This window comes from Oncorhynchus gorbuscha, linkage group LG17, assembly GCF_021184085.1.
Source record: "Oncorhynchus gorbuscha isolate QuinsamMale2020 ecotype Even-year linkage group LG17, OgorEven_v1.0, whole genome shotgun sequence".
Classification (NCBI taxonomy): domain Eukaryota; kingdom Metazoa; phylum Chordata; class Actinopteri; order Salmoniformes; family Salmonidae; genus Oncorhynchus; species Oncorhynchus gorbuscha.
In genome coordinates this window covers 35,107,169-35,130,354 of record NC_060189.1, presented here as the reverse complement: position 1 = coordinate 35,130,354, position 23,186 = coordinate 35,107,169, and the positions used below count along the sequence as shown (strand labels likewise).

The window sequence follows — 23,186 nt, the reverse complement described above, 5'->3', positions numbered from 1 at the left end:
GATTACGTTACGTTAAAAGAACGACAATAGCTGGCTAGCTAACCTAGAAAATCGCTCTAGACTACACAATTATCTTTGATACACAGACAGCTATGTAGCTAGCTATGTAGCTAGCTACGATCAAACAAATCAAACCGTTGTGCTGTAATGAAATGAAATGAAAAATGTGATACTACCTGTGGAGCGAAGCGGAATGCGACCGGGTTGTTGAGGGCGGAAGTTCTATTCAGTAGACGATGGCTAGCTGTTGGCTAGCTAGCAGTGTCTCCTACGTTAAGGACGACAAATAGCTGGCTAGCTAACCTCGGTAAATTAAGATAATCACTCTAAGACTACACGCTCTAAACTACACAATTATCTTGGATACGAAGACGGCAAAGACAACTATGTAGCTAGCTAACACTACACTAATCAAGTCGTTCAGTTGAGTGTAATAGTTTCTACAGTGCTGCTATTCGGTAGACGGTGGACGTTTGCTAGCTGGCTAGCTGCTGGGCAGATAGCAGTGTAGACTACGTTAGGACGACGAAATACGAAGTTGCAATAGAAGTGCTGACTGTTTCACTTTGTTGTCCTCTTTCTTTTCCTTTTTCTTCTGTCCTTCTTTTGTCCTTATTTTGTCTTCCTTTCTTCTGTTAACTAGATATTTTTTGTTGTTATTCTTTGTAAGCTAGCTAGCTTCTTCCAGTATATACATATGAGATGAGTAATTTAGGGTATGTAAACATATCAAGTGGCATTGTTTAAAGTGACTAGTGATACATTTATTACATCCCATTTTTAATATTAAGTGGCTAGAGAGTTGAGTCAGGATGTTGGCAGTAGCCACTCAATGTTAGTGATGGCTGTTTTTAACAGTCTGATGGCCTTGAGATAGAAGCTGTTTTTCAGTCTCTCGGTCCCATCTTTGATGCACCTGTACTGACCTTGCCTTCTGGATGATAGCGGGGTGAACAGGCAGTGGCTCAGTATGGTTGTTGTCCTTGATCTTTTTGGCCTTCCTGTAACATCGGGTGGTGTAGGTGTCCTGGAGGGCAGGTAGTTTGCCCCCGGTGATGCGTTGTGCAGACCTCACTCTCCTCTGGAGAGCCTTACGGTTGTGGGCGGAGCAGTTGCCGTACCAGGCGGTGATACAGCCCCCTGGATACTCTCGATTGTGCATCTGTAAAAGTTTGTATTCGGGGATAAGACAAATTTCTTCAGCCTCTTGAGGTTGAAGAGGCGCTATTGCGCCTTCACCACGCTGTCTGTGTGGGTGGACCATTTCAGTTTGTCTGTGATGTGTACGTCGAGGAACTTAATTTACTACCCTCTCCACTACTGTCCCATCGATGTGGATAGGGGGGTGCTCCCTCTGCTGTTTCCTGAAGTCCACGATCATCTCGTTTTGTTGACTTTGAGTGTGAGGTTATTTTCCTGACACCGCACTCCGAGGGCCCTTACCTCCTCCCTGTAGGCTGTCTCGTCGTTGTTGGTAATCAAGCCTACCACTGTAGTGTCGTCTGCTAACTTGATGATTGAGTTGGAGGCGTGCATGGCCACGCAGTCGTGGGGGAACAGGGAGTACAGGAGGGGGCTGAGCACACACCCTCGTGTTGAGGATCAGCGGGGTGGAGATGTTGTTTCCTACCCTCACCACCTAGGGGCAGCCCGTCAGGAAGTCCAGGACCCAGTTGCACAGGGAGGGGTTGAGACCCAGGGTCCAGGTGGGTTAGGGAAGTGTGATTGCGCTGTCTGTGGACCTATTGGGATGGGTCTAGGGTGTCAGGTAGGGTGGAGAAGATATGATCCTTGACTAGTCTTTCAAAGCACTTCATGATGACGGAAGTGAGGGCTACGGGATTATAGTTGTTTAGCTCCGTTACTGTTAAGGGAATTTTTATCAATAATGACTAATTATGTATACATTTCAAGCAGGACTGACTAATCAGAATACTATTATATTACTGAATATGTATGAATTTTCTTTATAATCCTAGTACTGAATATAATGTGTGTAAATATAATCAAGAATTAGAACAATGACTGTCTGTTCCTTGGTAGAAATGAATGAACTTATAGCCAGACTGGCTAGAAGGCTTGTCTACACAGGCAGACCTTGGCTCGGTCATAAATTATCTAAATTAGGATAGACGGTGTGGGAAGGCTTGAGAACTATACAGCCTTTGTACCAGTGTCAAGAACAGACGGAACAGTTAGAAAACGCGGATGTCATTTTCAGTTTATAACCTGTGGTAAAAATGTATCATGGGCAGTACTCTCGAGAATAAACGCTGCTGGTTGATTTTAAAGACTGGTCTCTGTCCATTTTATACAAATAAGAGTCTTACAAATTCTTATGAATTGACGGTTTCATTTTAATTGGGTATTAAAACATAGAGGAATTTAATTCCTGTAACAATTACCTTAGCTTTTTGGGAACAGGAACAATGGTGGCCCTCCTGAAGCATGTGGGAACAGCAGACTGGGATAGGGATTGATTGAATATATCCGTAAACACACCAGCCAGCTGGTCTGCGCATGCTAGGGATTCTGTATGGGCCGGCAGCCTTGCGAGGGTTAACATGTTTAAATGTTTCACTCACATTGGCCACAGAGGAGGAGAGCCCGCAGGTTTTGGTCAGTGGCACTGTATTGTCCTCAAAGCGAGCAAAGAAGTTTAATTTGACTGGCACTTCAGTTGCTAGTGAGAGGGTGTTATCCACGGCAGGGGGCATAGTGACTGCAAAGAGGTCTACCCTCTCCCCAAACAATGTAGACATCTTTTTGAAAAATAATTTGAAGTTATAAGCTCAGGTCTGCAAGACGTTGGTGTCCTCGACGGGGCTGGTTTTCTTTGAGTAATCCGTGATTGACTGTAGACCCTGCCACATAAGTCTCATGTCTGAGCCGTTGACTCTACTTTGTCCCTATACTGACGCTTAGCTTGTTTGATTGCCTTGCAGAGGGAATAGCTACACTGTTTGTATTCAGTCATGTTTCCGGTCACCTTGTCATGATTAAAATCAGTGGTTCGCGCTTTCAGTTTTGCGCGAATGCTGCCATCAATCCACGGTTTCTGGTTGGGAAAAGTTATAAGTCACCGTGGGAACAACCTCACCGATGCACTTGCTAATAAACTCGCTCACTGAATCAGCGTATACCTCAATGTTGTTGTCTGAGGCTTTCCGGAACATTTCTCAGTCCACGTGATCGAAGCAATCTTGAAGAGTGGAATCCGATTGGTCGGACAAGCGTTGAACTGACCTGAGCAGGGCGTTTCCTGTTTTATTTTCTGTCTAGGCTGGGAGCAACAAAATGGAGTCGTGGTCAGATTTGCCGAATGGAGGGAAAGGTTGTTTTCAGATTATGCCGAATGGAGGGAGCTGTTTTCAGATTAGCTTTGTTAAAATCCCAAGCTACAATAAATGCAGCCTCAGGATATATGGTTTACATAGAATCGAATGAATTTCTTTCAGGATGGTCGGTGTTTGCTTGGGGGGATGTACACGGCTGTGATTATAATCGAAGACAATTCTCTTGGTAGATAATGCGGTCGGCATTTGATTGTACGGAATTCTAGTTCAAGTGAACAAAAGGACTTGAGTTCCTCTTATGATCACACCACGATGCGTTGATCATAAGGCATACACCCCCACCCTTCTTCTTACCAGAAAGATGTTTGTTTCTGTTGGCGCAATGTGTGAAGAAACAGAGTGGCTGTACCGACTATCCCGTGTGAGCCATGTTTCCATGAAACAGTGTTACAATCGCTGATGTCTCTCTGAAAGACAACCCTTGCCCGAATTTTGTCTACCTTGTTGTCATAAGACTGGACATTGGAGAGTAGTATACTCGGGAGTGTTGAGCGATGTGCACGTCTGCGGCGCCGTGGTTTTGGGTTGCCTACTGGGATCCGCTCCATTGTTCTGGGTGCTGGTCCGAACAGAGGATCCGCGTCGGGAAAGTCGTATTCGTGGTCGTAATGTTGGTAAGTTAACGTTACTCTTACATCCAATAGTTCATCCGGGCTGTATGTATAAGACTTAAGATTTCCTGGGGTAACAATGTAAGAAATAATACATTAAAAAAACTAAATACTGCACAGTTTCCTAAGAACTCGAAGCGACCATTTCTGTCGGCGCCGTCTTGCAATTTACTGTTTAACTGTTGAGGCGTTTGAGCACCTGGAGGACCTCTGTCACTTTTCACGTTATCATCATTTTTCAGGGTCTGTCAGTGCAGAGTATTCAGCTGCCTGCTGCTCAAGATAGCTCTCCAACATGTCATAAGTGGAGTTCCATGTTGTTGTGACATGGTGTATGAGCTTGTGGATCGGTAGCTATAACATTTCTTTCTTGGTCTTAAGCACATGAGTGGCTGTTGTGCTTCGGTGGAAAAAGGAAACCACCTTCCTGATCCTCCCAAGGAGGTGGTCCATCTGGTTACCTGAGATTCCCCTTTGAGACGCTAAATTGATCACACGTGCAAAGCAAGCTATCTGTGGCCCCAGCCTCTATCACTGCATTTACTTGGTTCTCATTTACTTGGTTCTGGCATTATCTGTGGTGGTTGGGTTATTGCTATTGGGCCTCTAGCTTCCACTCTGCTACTGCTCCTAGCAGTACCTGCGCCAGATTTGTCACTCTCATAGAGGGGGCGTGTCTGTAGCACCGGACTTCGCATCTCCCACTCCTCTGTGGTGTAGTGAGTAGTCGGTCATGTAACTTTCTGTTACCCTGGAGGTCCACTCTGTGGTGTAGTGAGCAGTCAGTCATGTAGCTTTCTGTTACCCTGGAGGTCCACTCCTCTGGTGCAGTGAGCAGTCACAGTCAAGTAGCTTTCCGTTGCCCTGGAGTTCCATCAGTCTGGTGAGGGCAACAGAGGATGCCTTGGATAATTCATTGACAATTTTGATATTTTCCTGTTCATAAATATCTGTCACGATCTTCATACTGAAGTGGGTGCGAGAGGGGATTTTGTAGCGTGGCTCAAGCACTTTCACCATATTTTTAAACCCTTTTTTCTACAACAGAGTATGGTCTCATGTCTGCAGCAATAAACATCCCCAATAGGTTTGGGATGTTGGCTTTAGTCCAGTTTGATTCGGCAGCAAAGGGCTTAAATGCCGCGGTGAGAAGTTGTCTCTTGGCTGAGTTGACTCCCGTCACTGACACACGAGGGTGATGACACTTTAAATTTGTGGCCACGCCCAATGTATTTCCATGATCATACGACTTTCTTGTGGCACAATGACTACACACCGTAATGGTGTTGTCCACCACCCTTCTTCCGTCATCATATTTGACAGGGAAACCAAAATGCTCCCATACATGAGACTTAATGAAGCGGGAGGCTTTTCCAGTTCTTCAGCTCCACCCACTAGCCATGGCTGTCACTGCTCTTTTATCTTTGCTTTTTGCAACGCAAGCATCCAGGATTGATTCGTTGGGATTCAACATGCCCCGTTCTCGTGAACAGTACACACAACTGTTTAAAAAATATTAATCGAATCAACCTTCAGGCTTCAGAGTAAAACACAGCATCTGTCTTGTCTTTATCTCTTCACTGCAACTCTGCATCGAGATGTAGGGAATTATTACTTTAAAAAGTAAGTGGCAGTAAAACTGTATTTCACACTATGATGGTTCAACAATTGATCTGCGGTTCACATGCATGGCGACCGTGGGGGGTGATAAGTACGGATCACTGCTCAACTATGGTCCTTTACACCACCAGTATGTATTGATATTTAGGTTGTGTGCCTTTGTAATTTCTTTTAAAATGTATGTAGTTCTGTTCTTGAGCTGTTATCTGTTAATGTTCGGTATTATGTCATGTTTCAAGATGTGTGGACCCCAGGAATAGTAACGGCTTTTGCGACCTCTAATGGGAATCCTAATAAAATACCATTCTGTAAATTGTAACATATTTATTGAAGTAGGATATGCAGGCTATAGGAATAGGCCACCTGGCATGGCCCTGCTGTGGGCTTGCCCGGTCATCGCTTTACTGTGGGGTGTGCCAGTCAATTTGAAATCAGCTATACATCAGTCATATTATGTCATCACTCGGGCTAGGAATTGCCAGGACCTCACTATATGATATCACGATACTTGGATGCCGATACATGTGTATTGCAATTCAATACATTTTTATTGGGTTTCAAATGTTCCAAATGTATTGCTCACCATTGAATCAAATTTGATTTGTCACATGCTTTGTAACAACAGGTGTAGACTATCAGTGAAATGCTTACTTAGGGGCCCATCCCAACAATGTAGAGAAAAATAATATAAGGTATAAATACACAATGAGAAACGATATATTGGCTATATGCACAGGGCTACCAGTTCTGAGTTGTTGTGCAGGGTTATGATATTGAGGTACATATACATTGGGGAGAAAAAGTATTTGATACACTGCCGATTTTGCAGGTTTTCCTACTAAAAATCCAGAATCACATTATGATTAAGTAGTTAATTAGCATTTTATTGCATGACATAAGTATTTGATCACCTACCAACCAGTAAGAACTCCGGCTCTCACAGACCTGTTAGTTTTTCTTTAAGAAGCCCTCCTGTTCTACACTCATTGCCTGTATTAACTGCACCTGTTTGAACTCGTTACCTGTATAAAAGACACCTGTCCACACACTCAATCAAACAGACTCCAACCTCTCCATAATGGCCAAGACCAGAGAGGGTGTAAGGACATCAGGGATCAAATTGTAGACCTGCACAGGGCTGGGATGGGCTACAGGACAATAGGCAAGCAGCTTGGTGAGAAGGCAACAACTGTTTGCGCAATTATTAGAAAATGGAAGAAGTTCAAGATGACTGTCAATCACCCTCTGTCTGGGGCTCCATGCAAGATCTCACCTCGTGGGGCATCAATGATCATGAGGAAGGTGAGGAATCAGCCCAGAATTACACGGCAGGAACTGGTCAATGACCTGAAGAGAGCTGGGACCACAGTCTCAAAGAGAACCATTAACACACTACACCGTCATGGATTATAATCCTGCAGCGCACGCAAGGTCCATCTGCTCCAGCCAGCGCATGTCCAGGCCCGTCTGAAGTTTGCCAATGACCATCTGGATGATCCAGAGGAGGAATGGGAGAAGGTCATGTCGTCTGAGACAAAAATAGAGCTTTTTGGTCTAAACTCCACTCGCCGTGTTTGGAGAAAGAAGGATGAGTTACAACCCCAAGAACACCATCCCAACCGTGAAGCATGGATGTGGAAACCTCATTCTTTGGGGATACTTTTCTGCAAAGGGGACAGGACGACTGCACCGTATTGAGGGGAGGGTGAATGGGGCCATATATCGTGAGATCTTGGCCAACAACCTTCTCTCAGTAAGAGCATTGAAGATGGGTCGTGACTGGGTCTTCCAGCATGACAACGACCCGAAACACACAGCCAGGGCAACTAAGGAGTGATGTCAACGTCCCTGAAACCTGAAGGATCTGGATCTGGTGAAGGTCTGTATGGAGGAGTGGGCCAAAATCCCTGCTGCAGTGTGTGCAAACCTGGTCAAGAACTACAGGAAACGTATGATCTCTAATTGCAAACAGGTTTCTGTACCAAATATTAAGCTCTGCTTTTCTGATATCAAATACTTATGTCATGCAATAAAATGCAAATGAATTACTTAAATCATACAATGTGATTTTCTGGATTTGTTTTAGTTTCCGTCTCTCACAGTTGAAGTGTACCTATGATCTAAATTACAGACCTCTACATGCTTTGTAAGTAGGAAACCTGCAAAATAGGCAGTGTTATCAAATACTTGTTCTCCCCACTGTAGGTAGGGGTAAAATGACTAGGTAACGGGATAGATAATGAACAGTAGCATCAAATGTCTGGTGCGGAGAGACAAGCGAGCCATGAGAAAACCAGTTCTCTTTCACTCAGTCAACTTCGGTACAACATGCTATGGGGAGTGGCACTCTCGACCTCGGTTGAAGGATCTTACAATTACGCCTGACAAGGACAATAAAATCCACTTCTTGTTGGAAGCCTTCCACAGGTGATAAGCGTGAGGCTCAGATTCATTCCTTCAATTATCTAGCTCTTCACTTCATTTACAGTAACGATTCATGATACTAAAACAAACCATTTGAACGCGAGACTGTCTTGCATTGCTGCAACTAAACCGTCCCATAGAGGTAGAGCGTGCTCACCCCCATGGACGTTGTGTGCTGAAGCTTGTACTTGTTTTCTAATGTGTTTTTTAGTTAATCTTCAGTTTATTAGTGCAATGAGTAAGATGGCTAAAAGAACGACCTAGACGACGATGGCTAAGCTGGGTTCTGGGTCATGCCTCCTGTCAGGATTATAGCATTTTTCTGAAAGATACTCGCTCTCTGTGTAGTTTCTCTGCTTGGAGGACGCTCGGGCGGCTATCGCTCAAAACCGGTCTGTGTGCACATTGCCACGTACTGTGTACAAACTCCCTGGAAAGACTTGTAGAATTCTTCGGCTTTCCTTTTCAGGGACCAGAGCTAGGGTGGTCAGCGCAAATGTCTTGTGTGCCTGCGTGTGGTGCATGGTGTGGCTGCCTGCGCCCAACCCTGGCAATGTGTGCTCTGTCGCCGGTTACGGGGGGCTTTTTGAACAGCGGGAGCGGCCAGGTTCGATGGGTAACCCCCGCCGCCTGTCTGCCTCGGTCAAGCACAACTTGTTTCTCTTCCCAGACTTGTTGACGGGTCCGTTCCCACCTCGGTGATCTGGTCCTACGTTGACTTTCGAGATCGGGCTAGCTAAACGAGCGCCGCAAAGCATGCTAGCCAGGTTGGCTAATTTGCCGAGGCGAGTTAGCTATTACCGTGGCACATATCTGATTGACCCTCCGCAAAAACACTACTGTGACAAGTTCTCCCACGTTTGGCCAATGGGATACTACATTGCCCAGAGCCCCCTGTGCCCGTGAAGGGGCCGGGCTTCATGCAGACCATAGTCTCATGGCAGCACAACACATGTTGGAAGCTTGTCCATGTTTAATGCTCCTCCGCCTGTTGTCCCAGGCGCCCGGGCAGAATTGGCAAGCGAGGCCAGAGATTTTGTTCCTATGGGTTAGAGGTCTACACCCGAAGATTATTACTACCATTCCATCTACAAGGGCACCCTCCACGAGAGGACTGTATGGGTATAAGTGGCCTGCATTTGACCACTTTTGCCAAGATCAAGGACTTGTTCCTTTTCGGTGCTTTATAAGGGGCATCCTTATGTTTCTACATGAGCTTTTCAAGCATTCTCTGCTTTAAGTGTACATGGCTGCTGTCTGAGTGTCATGTGGGAATTGACGGAACCTCACGGGCGCTCACTTCCTGACGGTGCGGTTCCTGAAAGGTGTGTGCGGTCTCAAACCTATTGCGCCCACATGGGACTTGGCGTTGGTTTGAAGCATTGTGCGGGCCCCTTTGAGCCTCCATAGTCGGTGGATCTGAAGATCCTCTACAACAAAACCTACCTGCTCATGGCTTTGGCCTCGGCCAAAAATATTGGGAACCTCTTATCCGTACACCCTTCCTGTACTCCGCTTGTGGAAGGGCGTTCTCTAAGCAGTGTCTCTCCAGCTGGATTGTGGCAACTATCTCGATGGCATATATAGGCAAACGTTAACTAGCGGTGTACGCGCCCACTCCACCATGGGTCTGGCAACGTCATGGTCGTTGTTTAAAGGGTTGACTATTGGAGATATTTTTGAGCATCACTGCACAATTTTGTGAGGTTTTGTCACTTGAATGTCACTGCTCCCAGTAAAGCACAGTGTGCTTACAGCTGGGTCAGGGGAAGTCACAAGGCAGCGCTCCTTAATCACAATACCCGCATCTCGCGTGGTCAGGTGTGGGTTGTCTGCCATGGGCCGTTTAATTTAATATCAATTGGGGTTGGCGGTGACCATTTCCAAATAGAATATGGTACTGAGGTTGACTGACTGAGAGACAATGTGATGTTATGACTATAACTACGGTTCCCTGTAGGAGGGAAACAAGGTCCCGCACTACCCATTCCTGGGCTCGGTGAAGAGGGGCCTTTTAATTTAAGGAATGAAGCCGAGCGCTTTTCGCCCGTGGAAGGCGGCACTTCCAGTGAGGCACGGGTTTCATCGGCCTTGTCAGGCGTGATTGTAGAGCCTTCAACCGAAGTCGCGTGAGTTCGGCTCCCCATAGTATGTTTTACCGAAGTTGACTGACAAATGCAACAGTAGTCATAACGTTACATTTTGGTCAGTCATCATGGAAATAAGTGCCAAACAAATTGTCTCTATTTAAAAAGATGGAGAACGAGCTATGAAGTAAAAATAGTTGAGTTTTGGTGCAGGTACAGCCAACTAGCGCCAAAATAATATTGCGACATTGTCTATACGATATTGTCAATATATGTCCTGATATGTAACTATCTAAACCTCTCCCTTGCTCTATCCATGTTTTGTCCAGGCTGTCCCAGAAGGGGACTGGTTCTGCCCAGAGTGCCGTCCCAAACGGCGAGCCAACCGCCTCACCTCCCGCCAACGCTCCTCTGTCGACTCTGAGGAAGAAGTGGAGGAAGAGGAGTCGTCAGAGGATGAAGTGGAAGAAGAATCTGAGGAAGAGGAATCAGAGGAGGAGACCGAGGATGAAGAGAAGAGGTGTGTTTTGACCGTCACTATACTTGTAATTGTGTTAATTTACTATCATCGTAAAACCAAAACATTGTATTCATATATCCGAAGTTTCCCTTCCTCAATTCAGCCTCCCTCTTCTCCTATAGTGTCACTAAAAAGGGCCGGACTGCTGTGAAACCTCCTGTGCCTACTACCAAAGGCAGTCGGTCAAATAGCAGGACCACCAGCAGCTCAAGTCATTCCACTCCCCGGAGCCAGCACACTACCCCCAAACAGGCCCTCTCAGCTGGGAAGGGAGCCTCCGCGAAGTCCTCGGGGAAGAAGCCCACCCCAGTCTCCAACAAGCCCACCCCAGTCTCCAACAAGCCCACCCCAGTCTCCAACGGCAGACGCCCACCACGGCCAGGCAGCAGAGTCAGCTCTCGGATCAGTCACGAGATACTGGCCTCCAGCGGTACCTCCAGCAGGACAAGCAGCCATCCTACTCCATCTCCTTCTCAGGCAGACTCCCGTAGAAGACCCATCTCCGGTAAGACCAGATCTGCAAAATGTTTCTGTACAGAAGTGTTGAATGTTAATTTTGTCATGTATAGTGCCTTCAGAAAGTATTCATACCCCTTGACTTATTCCATATTTTGTGGTTTTACAGCCTGAATTCCAAATGGATTAAATATAAAAAATGTCTCACCTCTACACAAATTACCCCACATTGACTAAGTGAATGTGTTTTTAGAAATAATTGCAAAATGTATTAAAATGAAGTTCAGAAATCTGTTACATAAGTATTCACAATGGGGCTGCCGAAGTGGCCTAAAAATCATATTTATTTTATTTTTAAACTTAAGGTCGATTTTCACTTTTTAGTTTTTTTTCTCCGAGTAAGCTTTGTTGTACAGTTAAAGGTCAGATACATTATTTCTGATTGAAATGCAGTGTAATGAATACAGGGCTTGTGAAATTATACTTGTGCTTAATATAATATAAGCCTTCCACCGTCAAGACCAACTTATTATTTTATCAAAATAGTTTAACCTGCTTTTTTTGCAATCACTGATCAATCAGGCTTTCATATCTATGAAAATGTCCTTTTTGTTACAGATTTAACCAGAACCATGCATAATGCACATTCACTTCTTGTAGCAGGCATCATAGAAAATGAACACAGGTCTCATAAACAGTCTCTTAAGAACAAGCCAACGTGCTAGTGAGTATCCAGCTAATCTTTATAGGAATCTTTATTTCACGTTTAGCCAACTTGGATCAATTTGTTAGCTATTTACAGTTTAATTGTTATGAACACACCCTTCTGTCATAAATTATTTGAACAGCATGCTAGCCTGTCCACTTTGTTCAGATGTTTAAATCAAGCAGCCTACTTTATTTCTCAGAATGAGATTTGTTTTATGCTTTTTGCACATTTATAAAACACAGCTAGTTTAAGTCTTTGGCTAAAATGCTGCTAGCGGTATGTGGTACCACAGTGTGGCGCACCACCAACTGAGCATACATTTTCCAGAATCAATGTTCATTAATATACTCCTGTTTTAGTAGTGTCTGCTGCATGCAATTTGAGCAATTCAGACAGGCTTTTGTTAGAAAGGTTTACTTCTCTATTACTGTGTGAGCAAGAAGCGAAGTAGTTGACTAGCCAAAATCCCAATGTGTTTCTATAGGTTTATTTTGGCCCTAAGCTTGTCCACCTACCTTCCCGCCTCTGGAACAATGGCTCCCATTGTTATGGTAGAGACATGCGCATCTTGTCATTATATACAGATATCTGGTGTAAATGAGAAGATCAAAAAGACATACGAACTAGCGGACATAAAAACACAACCTACATTTGAATTAATTCAACATATCACCTTAATTCACACCCCCTTAATCACATTTGGCAGCGATTATAGCTGTGAGTCTTTCTGGTTAAGTATAAGTGCTTTGCACACCTGGATTGTACAATATTTATTAATTTATTAATAATATCCATTATTCTTAAAGAAATTCTTCAAGTTGGTTGATGATCATTGCTAGACAGCAATTTATGTCGCCATTGATCTTCCAGACGATTTTAAATGAAAACTGTAACTAGGCCACTCGAACATTCAATGTAGTCGTCTTTTTTTTTCTATCACAGCCAATAAACTGTTCTAAAGTCACCATTTGCCTTGTGGTGAAATCCCTGAAATGCCTCTCCAGCAATGGAGTTAGGAAGGACACCTGCATCATTGTAGTGACTGGGTGTATTAATGCACCGTCCAAAGTGTAACTAATAATTTCACCATGCTCAATGTCTGCTATTTTATCTTATCCAATCTACCAATAGGTGCTCTTTGCGAGGCGTTGGAAAACCTCCCTGGCCTTTGGTTGAAATTCATGTTTCGACTGAGGGACCTTACAGATAATTGTATATATGGGGTACAGAGATGAGGTAGTCGTACACTGAGTCCATGCAACTTATTATGTTTTCACTCCTGGACTTATTTAGGCTTGCCATAAGAGGTTGAATACTTATCAACTATAGACATTTCAGCTTTTCATTTTTTATTAATTTTAAGTTATGGGATATTGTGTGTCCAATCTACCAATAGGTGCTATTTGTGAGGCTTTGAAAAACCTCCTTGGCCTTATGCTTACACATAATCTCCATTTAACAAATTCAGACTAACACAAAATGTGAAAAAAGTTGAGGGGTGTGAATACTTTCTGAAGGCTCTGTAGCGCTTAAATCCTCAGGGAGGTGTCTTCAGTTACACAGCTTCCTTCTAGTTGAGTCATTTTTAGTTTTTCTCAGACAGTTCACATCTTTGATATTCACAATTGGCTAAATCTTCTCTGTTCCTCCAGCAGAGGTCTCCCCCAAGCCCAAGCTGGTCCTGACTCCCTCGGTCTCGGGTTCTTCGTCCAGTCGCCGCAGCTCAGGGAGGAACCTGGGAGTCCATGAACTGTCTGCCTGCGAGCACCTGACCGTAGAGCTTGTCAGACATGAAGACAGCTGGCCCTTCATGAAGCTCGTGTCCAGGATACAGGTAATACATTACTTTTTTAAAGGTACATTTATTTCTGTTCCAGCCTGGCTCACAGAGAAACACATATGCTCGCATGCACTTCACACACACACACACACACACACACACACACACACACACACACACACACACACACACACACACACACACACACACACACACACACACACACACACACACACACACACACACACACACACACACAGGCAGCACTCCTATGAATACACTTTGAATACAACTAGCTACCTCACTGTGGATGCCTACTATCTAACTCAAGGGTTTCCCATCTTTTTTCCCAGGGCCCCCCTTTTTTCACATTGTAATTTTTTGTTTTTAAACTGAATTCCTACAATTCTATGTAGTTTAACAAGAATCATGACATCTTATAGGTAGGCTATTCAATGATATGTAATAATGGATAAGGAAAATAAATCAAGACCCCTCAATTTAATGATTCATATGGTCTTTTACTAAAAGTGAATAGATCAATTGATGGCGAGAGTCACACATTGTGTAAGACTACTTCCTAAGCAAAGTTCAATTTCTTTGACCCCTCGACTATAGGTCGTAGCTCAGCTTCTGAATGTGAGAAATAAAAAATATCCCATATGCATCAGTTGCGTCTTCTGGCATCTTACCTCCTGTTTCTATTTATGCATCATTATAGATCTGTATAAATAATCGCAAATGTATCTATATTTTTTAAAGTTTTGTGTGTGTTTTTGTTTTAGCCCTCAAATCAGGGAAGGTCCTGGTTGTTGGGTCAATTAGACCATTCCCATTTCATGCTCATCTATCTAAAACATTTAGTTATTTCACTATATTTTCGTAAGTTAGCTGGCTGGCATTGATCTTACTATGTAACAGGTGTTGGAACCAAATGTATTTTCCAGTCGTTTCGTTCGGAACAGAATATATATATTTTTTCATTCCACTTTTCCGACCAGCAAAATAAAGTAATGGTTTATGAAGTTCCTTTTTAAACCACATTTAGCTTGACATTAAATTACTTCACCAAGGACAGCAGAGCAGTTTTTTATGCAGTGGGAAAAAGTTAGTATGGGGCAGAAGAGGTGACTGACAATAAAGCAGGTGGCGAGAAAGTGAGAGAGGGCCGAGGACGAAGGCCTGCTTTGAAGCACTGGGCATCTTATTGTTATGACATGCATTATCTGAACTAGGCCCATAGAATTATACCCTTGGAGGACCAGCTTTTATGAAGGAACTTTGAATGTCTTTAGAGAGTTGGTTCAATGTTGGACCAAAACTAGAAAGCTAACAGGCTTGTGTGTGCAGAGCGGTACCAGAACTAAAGCTGCAATCACTTTTAAAATCTTTTAGGTGACACTGTTTTCTACACCAGCTTCAAACAGCAGAAAATAATATTTTTGGTTATGGTACAATTACTCTACATTATACTTGTTTGTTTTGTCACAAACTGGAATTAGAATTTTATCAGCCAGGAAATGGCAGGGCGATTTCTACACAGTACACCTTTTAAACATGTCTTACCTTTTTTGTAGTTAATAAATCTTATGTGAAACATAACTATAGTATCCTTAACTAGTGTTGAAAAAGTTAATCCATTGTTTAATTACAAATGAATCTCGTTTAACGTCAGTAGTAGGCTAGTAGACTATGCTTCGGGAGAGGCAGGTAGCCTATGCGCGTGCACACAGTGGCCAAGATTTTCCGCTGGAAGGTAGACACTGGAATTAACTGTACGGCCAGCAAATGCACATCAATCTCCAAATGCTTTTGGTAACTTGGACAGAAAATGTTCACGTTGATCTACTGAGGCAAAGACACACGCAAAAATTAACTACAGCACATGTTCTATGTTTGCGGCCATGTGACAAATGTTTATTTGATTAGTCGTGCGGTTACTTGTAATACCCTCTGATTTATCTGTCCTCACTTCTGCAGGTTCCAGACTACTTCGACATTATCAAAAGACCCATAGCTCTGAGCACTATCAGAGAAAAGGTCAACAACTGTGAATATAAAACAGCTAGTAAGTTGATTTTTTTGCTTTTACCTAAACCAACACAAATTAAGACTTGAACCATTTCCTTGTATATTGATTACATTTTTTATCATCATGAAAAACAAGTTTTATGCAGTCATGGTTCTGCACACCAGATTTGAAATTATTTCTGATCATCTTTTTCCCCCTCCTATCTCACAGCGGAGTACATTGAGGACGTGGAGCTCATGTTTGCCAACTGTTTACAATACAACCCTCGGCACACGAATGAAGCTAAAGCAGGAGCAAGGCTCCAAGCCTTCTTCAACTCAGAAGTCTCTAATCTGGGGCTGGCAGACCGGACCACTCCTCCACAGAAGCGGCCCCGGATGTAAAGCTGACTGACTGAAACTACTGGGTCGTATTCAGGCAGAACCGTTGCAAGAATTTAATTGATTTTGCGACAAAAACAACATTTGTTATTGGATACTTTTTTTTTTTTTTTTTACCTTTATTTTATCAGGGAGTCATGCTGAGACCAAGGTCTCTTTTACAGATGAGCCCTGAATGACAGAAAATACACACGGTCATATAATTCAGGTTGTCCTTCTGTTTTGTTCTGTTTTCTTCCTTTTTGTTTCTAGTGAATATGACCGTGCATTGTAAAGTCTGAACATTCCCAAACCATTTTGGAAGTGTAAATATCATACCCTCTCAAGATAAGGCAGGAACAACTATATCGTTGTGAAAGTATTTGCACTGAATATTTCAAAAAGCCTTTCTATTCGTATTCACTCAGGGTAAACAAATTGTTGTTTGAAACCAGGTTTCAACAGTGCATTTATATTTTGTATATTGGCAGCATTCCTAGACTACTATTTTTGTGCACATACTTTTTGTACTTCAGTTGATTTAGCTGAATTAAGTATTGGAACTTAATATGGACAGTTAAATTTTAGTTTCATAATATTGAACATATTTTACATCAACTGTTTCAGGTTCCCATCTTTCAGTGAAACACTACACTGGAAACCGATATTATTTCTTATGTCCCTTATTTCCTATCATTCATTGGTTATTTATTTCGTTTTGAATGCAATAACTTTATTTATATTTCTATAGAACATTTTTTTGTAAAGAATTATTGGCCTAGTTTTGAGTTCAGTCTTTAGAAACTGTTTGGGATAGGGTCTAAATACTGAGTGTTGTCCCCCTAACTGTCACCTTTGCTTTGTATTTGCTATCGTGTACATTTTCCTATATATAAAAATAAATAGACTTTGATTCATATTTCTTGGTCATCTCTCACTTTTGTTGCCAATGTCTTCTAAATAATTGTGAGGCGTTTTGTTTTTAGTTGAGGTGTCCATTTTTAGTAGGGTTAGAAAATAACTTACCGCTGCCTGCATGCCTGAGTTGAATGTGGAAGTCCTTGCTTAGCTTTATTGTCATCAGTATGTCATAGGATAAATTCATCCTATCCCATTCCTGATCCCGCCCGCTGCAAGTGCAGTGGCTCATACTGGCGCGCCCCTTTACCACCACCTTTCTCCCCCGCTCTCTCCCAGTCCCACACACCCGGTCGGCTCGTCCAAACATTACCATATCTATTTACCCACATAATCGCAAATCACACAGGACCGACGATCGGACGTCATGGTAAACTGCTTTACTTTTCTAGCTAGATGTTAGGTAGTTTCTAGTTCGGTGTAGATGGAACTTTTTGTAACTTTGTTACACTGGGCTGTTTTCGAAAAACGTTGCTTGCTTGCATACCAATGTTTGATTGCTGGGTTTAGTTGCTTTGGACATTCCATAGTGATTAGCTGTAGCTACGAAGTTTGTTTCAAGTTAAATAATATACCGTTGTAAATTTCTAAAATCAGTTCCAGTTTAGGATTGCTGCTAGGCCTGCAGCCTAAGGCGGCCATTTTAATTTAATTATAGCGCAGTCCTCTGTCTAACGGTAATCGCTAAACTTTCAGCTCATGAAGACAAGTTGGCTTCTCGCTAACGTTAAAACCAATCCTGCTGGCAATCACATTTTCTACGCTATAAGCTTCTGTAGCTAGCTGGTTATAGATGATAGACTAGATTACTTGAAATGGTCTTACAGGTTTCCTGTGCTGTTTGATTGCACTCGAGTCAAGCTAATTACGCGCCCATGCGGATTTCCACGCTTGTTCCCATACTAGCTAGTTTGCTGCAGTGGTCCTTGACACATGCAAAAGGTTGCTGGATTACAGTGCTAGCTAGTTTCCGGTCTTATTCTCTGACAGTTGCTAGGGTGGTGGTCACTCAGTGGTCAGCGACTACTTTTGTGATAGAGGGTTGTTAGCCAGTACACCACAGTGTTGGAATGTCCAATTGCCATGGATTCCTGTTCGAATTGTCATCGCTATTGATGGAACACTTTGGCCAGCTGACATAGCCTATGTGGCATGCAAAATGACTCAGCAGGTGTGCTGGCAGGTAGTGTCAGAGTGAAAGTGTTGATTCATTGTAAATGAGTGTCAAAGGAAAGGAAGGTTATGATCAATGCTGCAGTCACTTGTTATTCAGTCTGCATGACTCGTATCGGTAGCTAATTCTATAGCTACAAACCGTGTGTGTAAATGTTTGCGTTTCTTATGCCTTCTAATAGTGACCCCAGGGAAAGCATTTCCCATTTCCATGCTGTTTAGCTATGGGTCTAGATTCAATGTCCACATAATAAAGGGACATGATAATAACTATAGTGTCTTAGCAGCATTGTTCCCTGTGTTTACTAGCTATTGAACAGGGCACAAACATATTGAAGGCTGCCATTTTATTCCCCCCTCTTTCCGCAGGCCTCTGGTGTCACTGTCAACGATGAAGTCATCAAGGTCTTCAATGACATGAAAGTCAGGAAGTCATCCTCTACCGAAGATGTAAAAAAGCGTAAAAAGGCTGTGCTGTTTTGCCTCAGCGATGACAAGAAGAAGATTGTTGTGGAAGAGGGCAAGTGGATTCTGGTTGGTGACATTGGGGAGTCGGTGGATGACCCATACGCCTGCTTCATCAAACTTCTACCTCTCAATGATTGCAGATACGGCTTATATGATGCCACATACGAAACAAAAGAATCCAAGAAAGAAGACCTGGTATTTATATTTTGGTACGTTTGGGTGTTGTAATGTAAGGAGAACCATAGCTTGGTGGCCCCAGGTATAAAAAAAGTTTGAGAAACACGGTCTTTGACTTTGGGTAAAATAACTGATACTTTCATTTGTGTGGTATGGAATAAGGACGTTAGTCTTAAATTGTTTCTCTCATTCCAGGGCACCTGAGGGTGCTCCCTTGAAAAGCAAGATGATCTACGCTAGCTCTAAAGATGCCATTAAAAAGAAGTTCACAGGTGAGTGACAATGGCTATATCAAACTGCTATTCCTGTGTGTTTGACCTGATATCGTATGATCGTGCTCAGTAATTTGTTCAGGTGAATTTGCATAGTCTAAACGGTTAACTTCTATCTTGTTAGAACAATTTAGACGTTTTTTTTACCGACATAAGTTATTTTCTTTCCCGATCTATGTTCTATAAAAGTTTCATGGCTGTAGCAATTGAAGTTATTCAAAACACCATTCAATTTGAACCCCAAAGAAAGTTTTTAAAATGTGGTGTCAAACAAAATTCCAATTGACACCCCTGCAAATGATTGAAAGGGCCTTGTTAGTATTCAACATGACAGTATAAAATAGATGGCAATCAGCTCTATACATCTTTCTTCCAGGTATCAAACACGAATGGCAAGTCAACGGATTAGACGACATCCAGGACCGTGCCACCCTGGCAGACAAGTTGGGAGGAAACGTGGTGGTGTCACTCGAAGGGTTACCATTGTAAACGGAAAATACTTACGTGCCATCTGGATTCCAGACGCTTTCACCTTAGCAGTTGTGTCTATATAATTTGGTCCTAAAGGAATAGCTGTAGGCTTTTATTTTGTTCAGTTTTATTATCTTTTTTTTTCTTTTTTCGCACAAAGGAGATCTCATTAACATATGCAAAAGCCTACATGTTATTTTGCCAGCTGACTTAAAAAAAAAAATCCTGGTATTTTTTTATTTTATTTTTTTACCTTCGAGGAATGTTCACTCATCAGGTGTTTTGCCAAACAAATATGTACAGCAGCACCACACTACCTGAGATTAATAACACTCCCAAAACAAAAAGTTTAGCACTGTTTTTGCATTCTTTGCCGCCTAAACAGTGAATAGATGCTCAGTAGAGTAGGAAAATGTGAACGCTTTCTATAATGCCTTGACAGTCATATTCACTGCCCAGGTTACAGCTAAAAGCAAGTATTTTGCACTAATTAGGTTTTTCATATGACTGACGTATTTATTTGAAGTGTTCTATCGTATCCAATATGTTATTCAACCTGGCAAAACACGTAATAGACTATGCATATATAAAGCACTTTTTTGTTTATACACTACAGGTTGAGACAAAAAAGTTTTGAATAACTATAAAGAATATTTATGTCAACTAGAGATGTTACCTCAGTTTTCATTCCTGTTATGCATATGGACAAGAACAGATGAGTATTTGACTGTTCAATTGCCACCTTACTTTCATTTGAATGTACAGTACACCACCGTAAAAAGGAGGGGTTGTGGTTGCATTTTTTTTTTTTTACACTAAACAAAATAATTCAAATATATCAGTAAAGATGGCAATATGTGCATTTGGAGCATTAAGTGGAACATTGTTTTTGAGATCAGGCGAGGAGGTTGCCACTTTGCAATAAAACCTTGTGGCAGATAACAGAAAGAAGTGTCTTCTGTTCTGGGTTGTCTCTGAGTGTATCTGTTCATTAGGAGGCCTGAGAAGCAATAAAGAGATACATTAATGATTTCCTCTAACAGGAAATAGAAAGATCTGGTCTATATGCTATGCTATATTGCCTTGGGTTATTTTTTTATTCAATTAAACCAGATGCAGTGAGTGAGTGACAATCTAATGGGCTCTGTTCAGGAGGGCAGCTACAACTTAACGGAACATTCTGGTATAAATATATTGTGTGTAATTGGGAATAATTTCAGCTCTATACATTATATTTTCTGTGTGAAACTCCAAATGGAAATAAGGTGGTTTCCTTAATGCTTCTTATATCTAATTTCTACACTGTTGTGTGTGAAGCCAAGCTAGTAAGGCTATTTCTGTACAGCAAATCATTACTGACCAACATCCGATCATACTGTATGTCATTGTGAATAGGAGAACTGTCAACTTATGTCATTGAAATATTTATAGATTGAATCATATTTTTATGTAATGCTCTTTCAACCTTAGAGAACTGCAGTTTCCCAAATTAATCAAAGCACCTTTTTTATACTCTCCATCTAAGTTTCAATGAACAGCCAGGCCAGTCTGCCCCTGTCCCTTCATTTGAACAGGGCCAAATGCTTCTAGGAAAGAGCGAGTGGTTTGTCTTTTACTGCAACTGGGCTGGGGGCCAGGCCTGCTGCCTGTAGAGAACTTGATCTGCAGGCAGTGAGAAAGCCTCTGCTGGTCAGAGCTATTTATGGCCAACACATGCTTTTGTGTCTTGTCATCGTTGTCCACAAATGGCAAAACTGGACAAGCTTCCAAAGAGCAGCGAAAGGGAAGCCCTGGTAGAGGAGAAGAGTAGCACATTAAAGTACACACGCTTGCCGCCCGCTACCAAGAATGCTTTTCACACTCAAAGAACAGAATAGGAAAGAAGGGGATGGAAAAATCACATAGGAAAAAAATCCTTGGTGTATTAATATAAGATGTTGTAAACCCCTGCTTATGGGAAGTAACTTAACGCAACAGATGGCCCAGTCCTGTGACAGCTGAAATATATGGTGTAGGTTGGCGTTGGTGTCACACCAAATAGACTTCAAACAAACTCTTGGTTGTATCACTGTCTGGTCTGACTACGCTACAACTTAGTGAGCAACAAGTATTATCCAATGGTGTCACCAGTGTCTAGAACGTTGTAGTCTACTAGTCATGGTTAGGTAACCTAGTGGTTAAGAGCGTTGGGCCAGTAAACCAAAAGGTCGCCGGTTTGAATCCCCGAGCCGACTAGGTTAAATCTGTCCATATGCCCTTGAGCAAGGCAACCCTAATTGCTTCTGTAAGTCGCTCTGGATAAGAGCGTCTCCTAAAGGACTAAACATGTAATAATGTTATGAAACTGGTCTGAAGGCTACTGCTGTATAACTTATCCTAGTCACACAAACATGCCTATTGAGTAAGGGAGTTACTTTTGTCCTCCGAAGAGGGAAGGTGGTGGATGGGCCGATTGATAAAATACAAATGTATGAGGATATTATTAGGAAGGTCAATACAGGTTATTTATTTTCATACTTTGTGACTTTTTTGTTGTTGAACTTTCATCTTCTAGACACTGCCACATCAAATGCATCCTATAGTCTGGTGGAACCAGCCCTGCATCCTTTGCTCAGGCATATCATTTATGTTGGTCTTAACTAGTCTAAAAATAGTTTTAAATAGTCTAATCAATATATCCAATACATTTGTCAACGAGCCAATTAAAGATTAAATCATAACTATTTTCCTCTTCAGTGGAAAATTCCATGAACTTTTCCCTACTGTGTCTCTATATGAAAGATACTGTGTTGAATTTAGAATGTGGTTTCTCTCAGAGCACTTCATGTAGACACCTACAGTACATGTAAGCCCTTATACCCTCATGCATATGTTAAACAAAGTGCCTGTTATTCATGTCAACTCAGAATATGTGTCTGGACAAGAAAGATGAAAATAAACAAGTGACCTCTCCTTGCTCTCCACAAGATTTTCCATGCTAACAAGATGAGCACAGCCAGCCAGCGCATGTAGCTTGTCATTCAGAGTTATCATCATATGATACAGTCATACATCATTATAGTCAAACAACATCAGGGATGTAATGATGAAAGGGCCTACAGTATCTAGGTGTGTGGATCAAATCAAAGTGTATTTGTCACCTGCAAAGGATCTTGCCGGTGTAAACAGTACAGTGACATGCTTACTTGCAAGCTCTCCTTAACAGTGCAGTACATGTGTACAATGTAAATGACAAATATCAAAGTCAGATGACAAAATCTAAATATTACCAAGTAATAAAAAGTAGTAATAATAGTAATATAAAACTAGTTGTGGAGATCAAACTGTTATGTATCGTTATGAAGCAACAATTAGTGTTGTCACAGTTCTGCACTATGTCAAAACATATTTCTCAATTTGAAATGGCAAAATAAAACAAGCCATGTTGATGCTGTGATTAAGTTACACTCAAGTCTAGAATTGATTTGATTCATTACATTGGGGTTGTTTTGTATAATTGCATCGCATCACAGAAAGCTAAAGGGTCAATCAGCACTTGAAACAATAACAAAGCGTTTCCCCGACACTGTTTAAGTAAAAAGCTGAGGGACGGGGCGGGAGAGATGTAATCACTCTCAAATTCATAGACAGAGCTATGGATGCAAGGACTAACCATCCAGGATATACATATTATAGTTTTAAAAAAAATTAAAGGCTAAACAGTGTTTGTTTACATTTACTTTATTTTGAAAGAGTAAATCAAGCTCATATTTT

The 23,186-nt window shown here is 42.1% G+C and overlaps 2 protein-coding genes across 4 annotated transcripts in view; both read left to right on the top strand.

The window, feature by feature from the left end:
* The window catches only part of LOC124001234 (bromodomain adjacent to zinc finger domain protein 1A-like), a 55,501-nt gene extending 38,628 nt beyond the window's left edge, over positions 1-16,873 (top strand). For 2 of the 3 annotated variants that reach the window (XM_046307874.1, XM_046307875.1), the window contains exons 22-26: positions 10,428-10,618; positions 10,741-11,123; positions 13,436-13,617; positions 15,544-15,631; positions 15,806-16,873. In XM_046307874.1, coding sequence (XP_046163830.1) covers positions 10,428-10,618; positions 10,741-11,123; positions 13,436-13,617; positions 15,544-15,631; positions 15,806-15,978 — 1,017 coding nt within the window. In that variant the 3' untranslated portion in view covers positions 15,979-16,873. The remainder of the gene's footprint in view (positions 1-10,427; positions 10,619-10,740; positions 11,124-13,435; positions 13,618-15,543; positions 15,632-15,805) is intronic. The other variant, XM_046307877.1, reaches the window with a different exon arrangement.
* A 213-nt stretch (positions 16,874-17,086) lies between these two features.
* Positions 17,087-22,385, top strand: LOC124001936 (cofilin-2-like). Its single transcript, XM_046309104.1, has 4 exons — positions 17,087-17,242; positions 18,415-18,722; positions 18,886-18,962; positions 19,339-22,385. Exons 1-4 carry the CDS (start codon positions 17,240-17,242, stop codon positions 19,449-19,451), a joined length of 501 nt encoding a protein of 166 aa, XP_046165060.1. The 5' UTR covers positions 17,087-17,239; the 3' UTR covers positions 19,452-22,385.
* The last annotated feature ends 801 nt before the right edge of the window (positions 22,386-23,186 follow it).

Excerpts from the sequence above, each read along its gene's own strand:
- LOC124001936 (XM_046309104.1), top strand. Across the intron at positions 18,723-18,885 it reads GACCTGGTATTTATATTTTG|GGCACCTGAGGGTGCTCCCT; the intron begins GTACGTTTGGGT and ends CTCTCATTCCAG. Across the intron at positions 18,963-19,338 it reads CATTAAAAAGAAGTTCACAG|GTATCAAACACGAATGGCAA; the intron begins GTGAGTGACAAT and ends TCTTTCTTCCAG.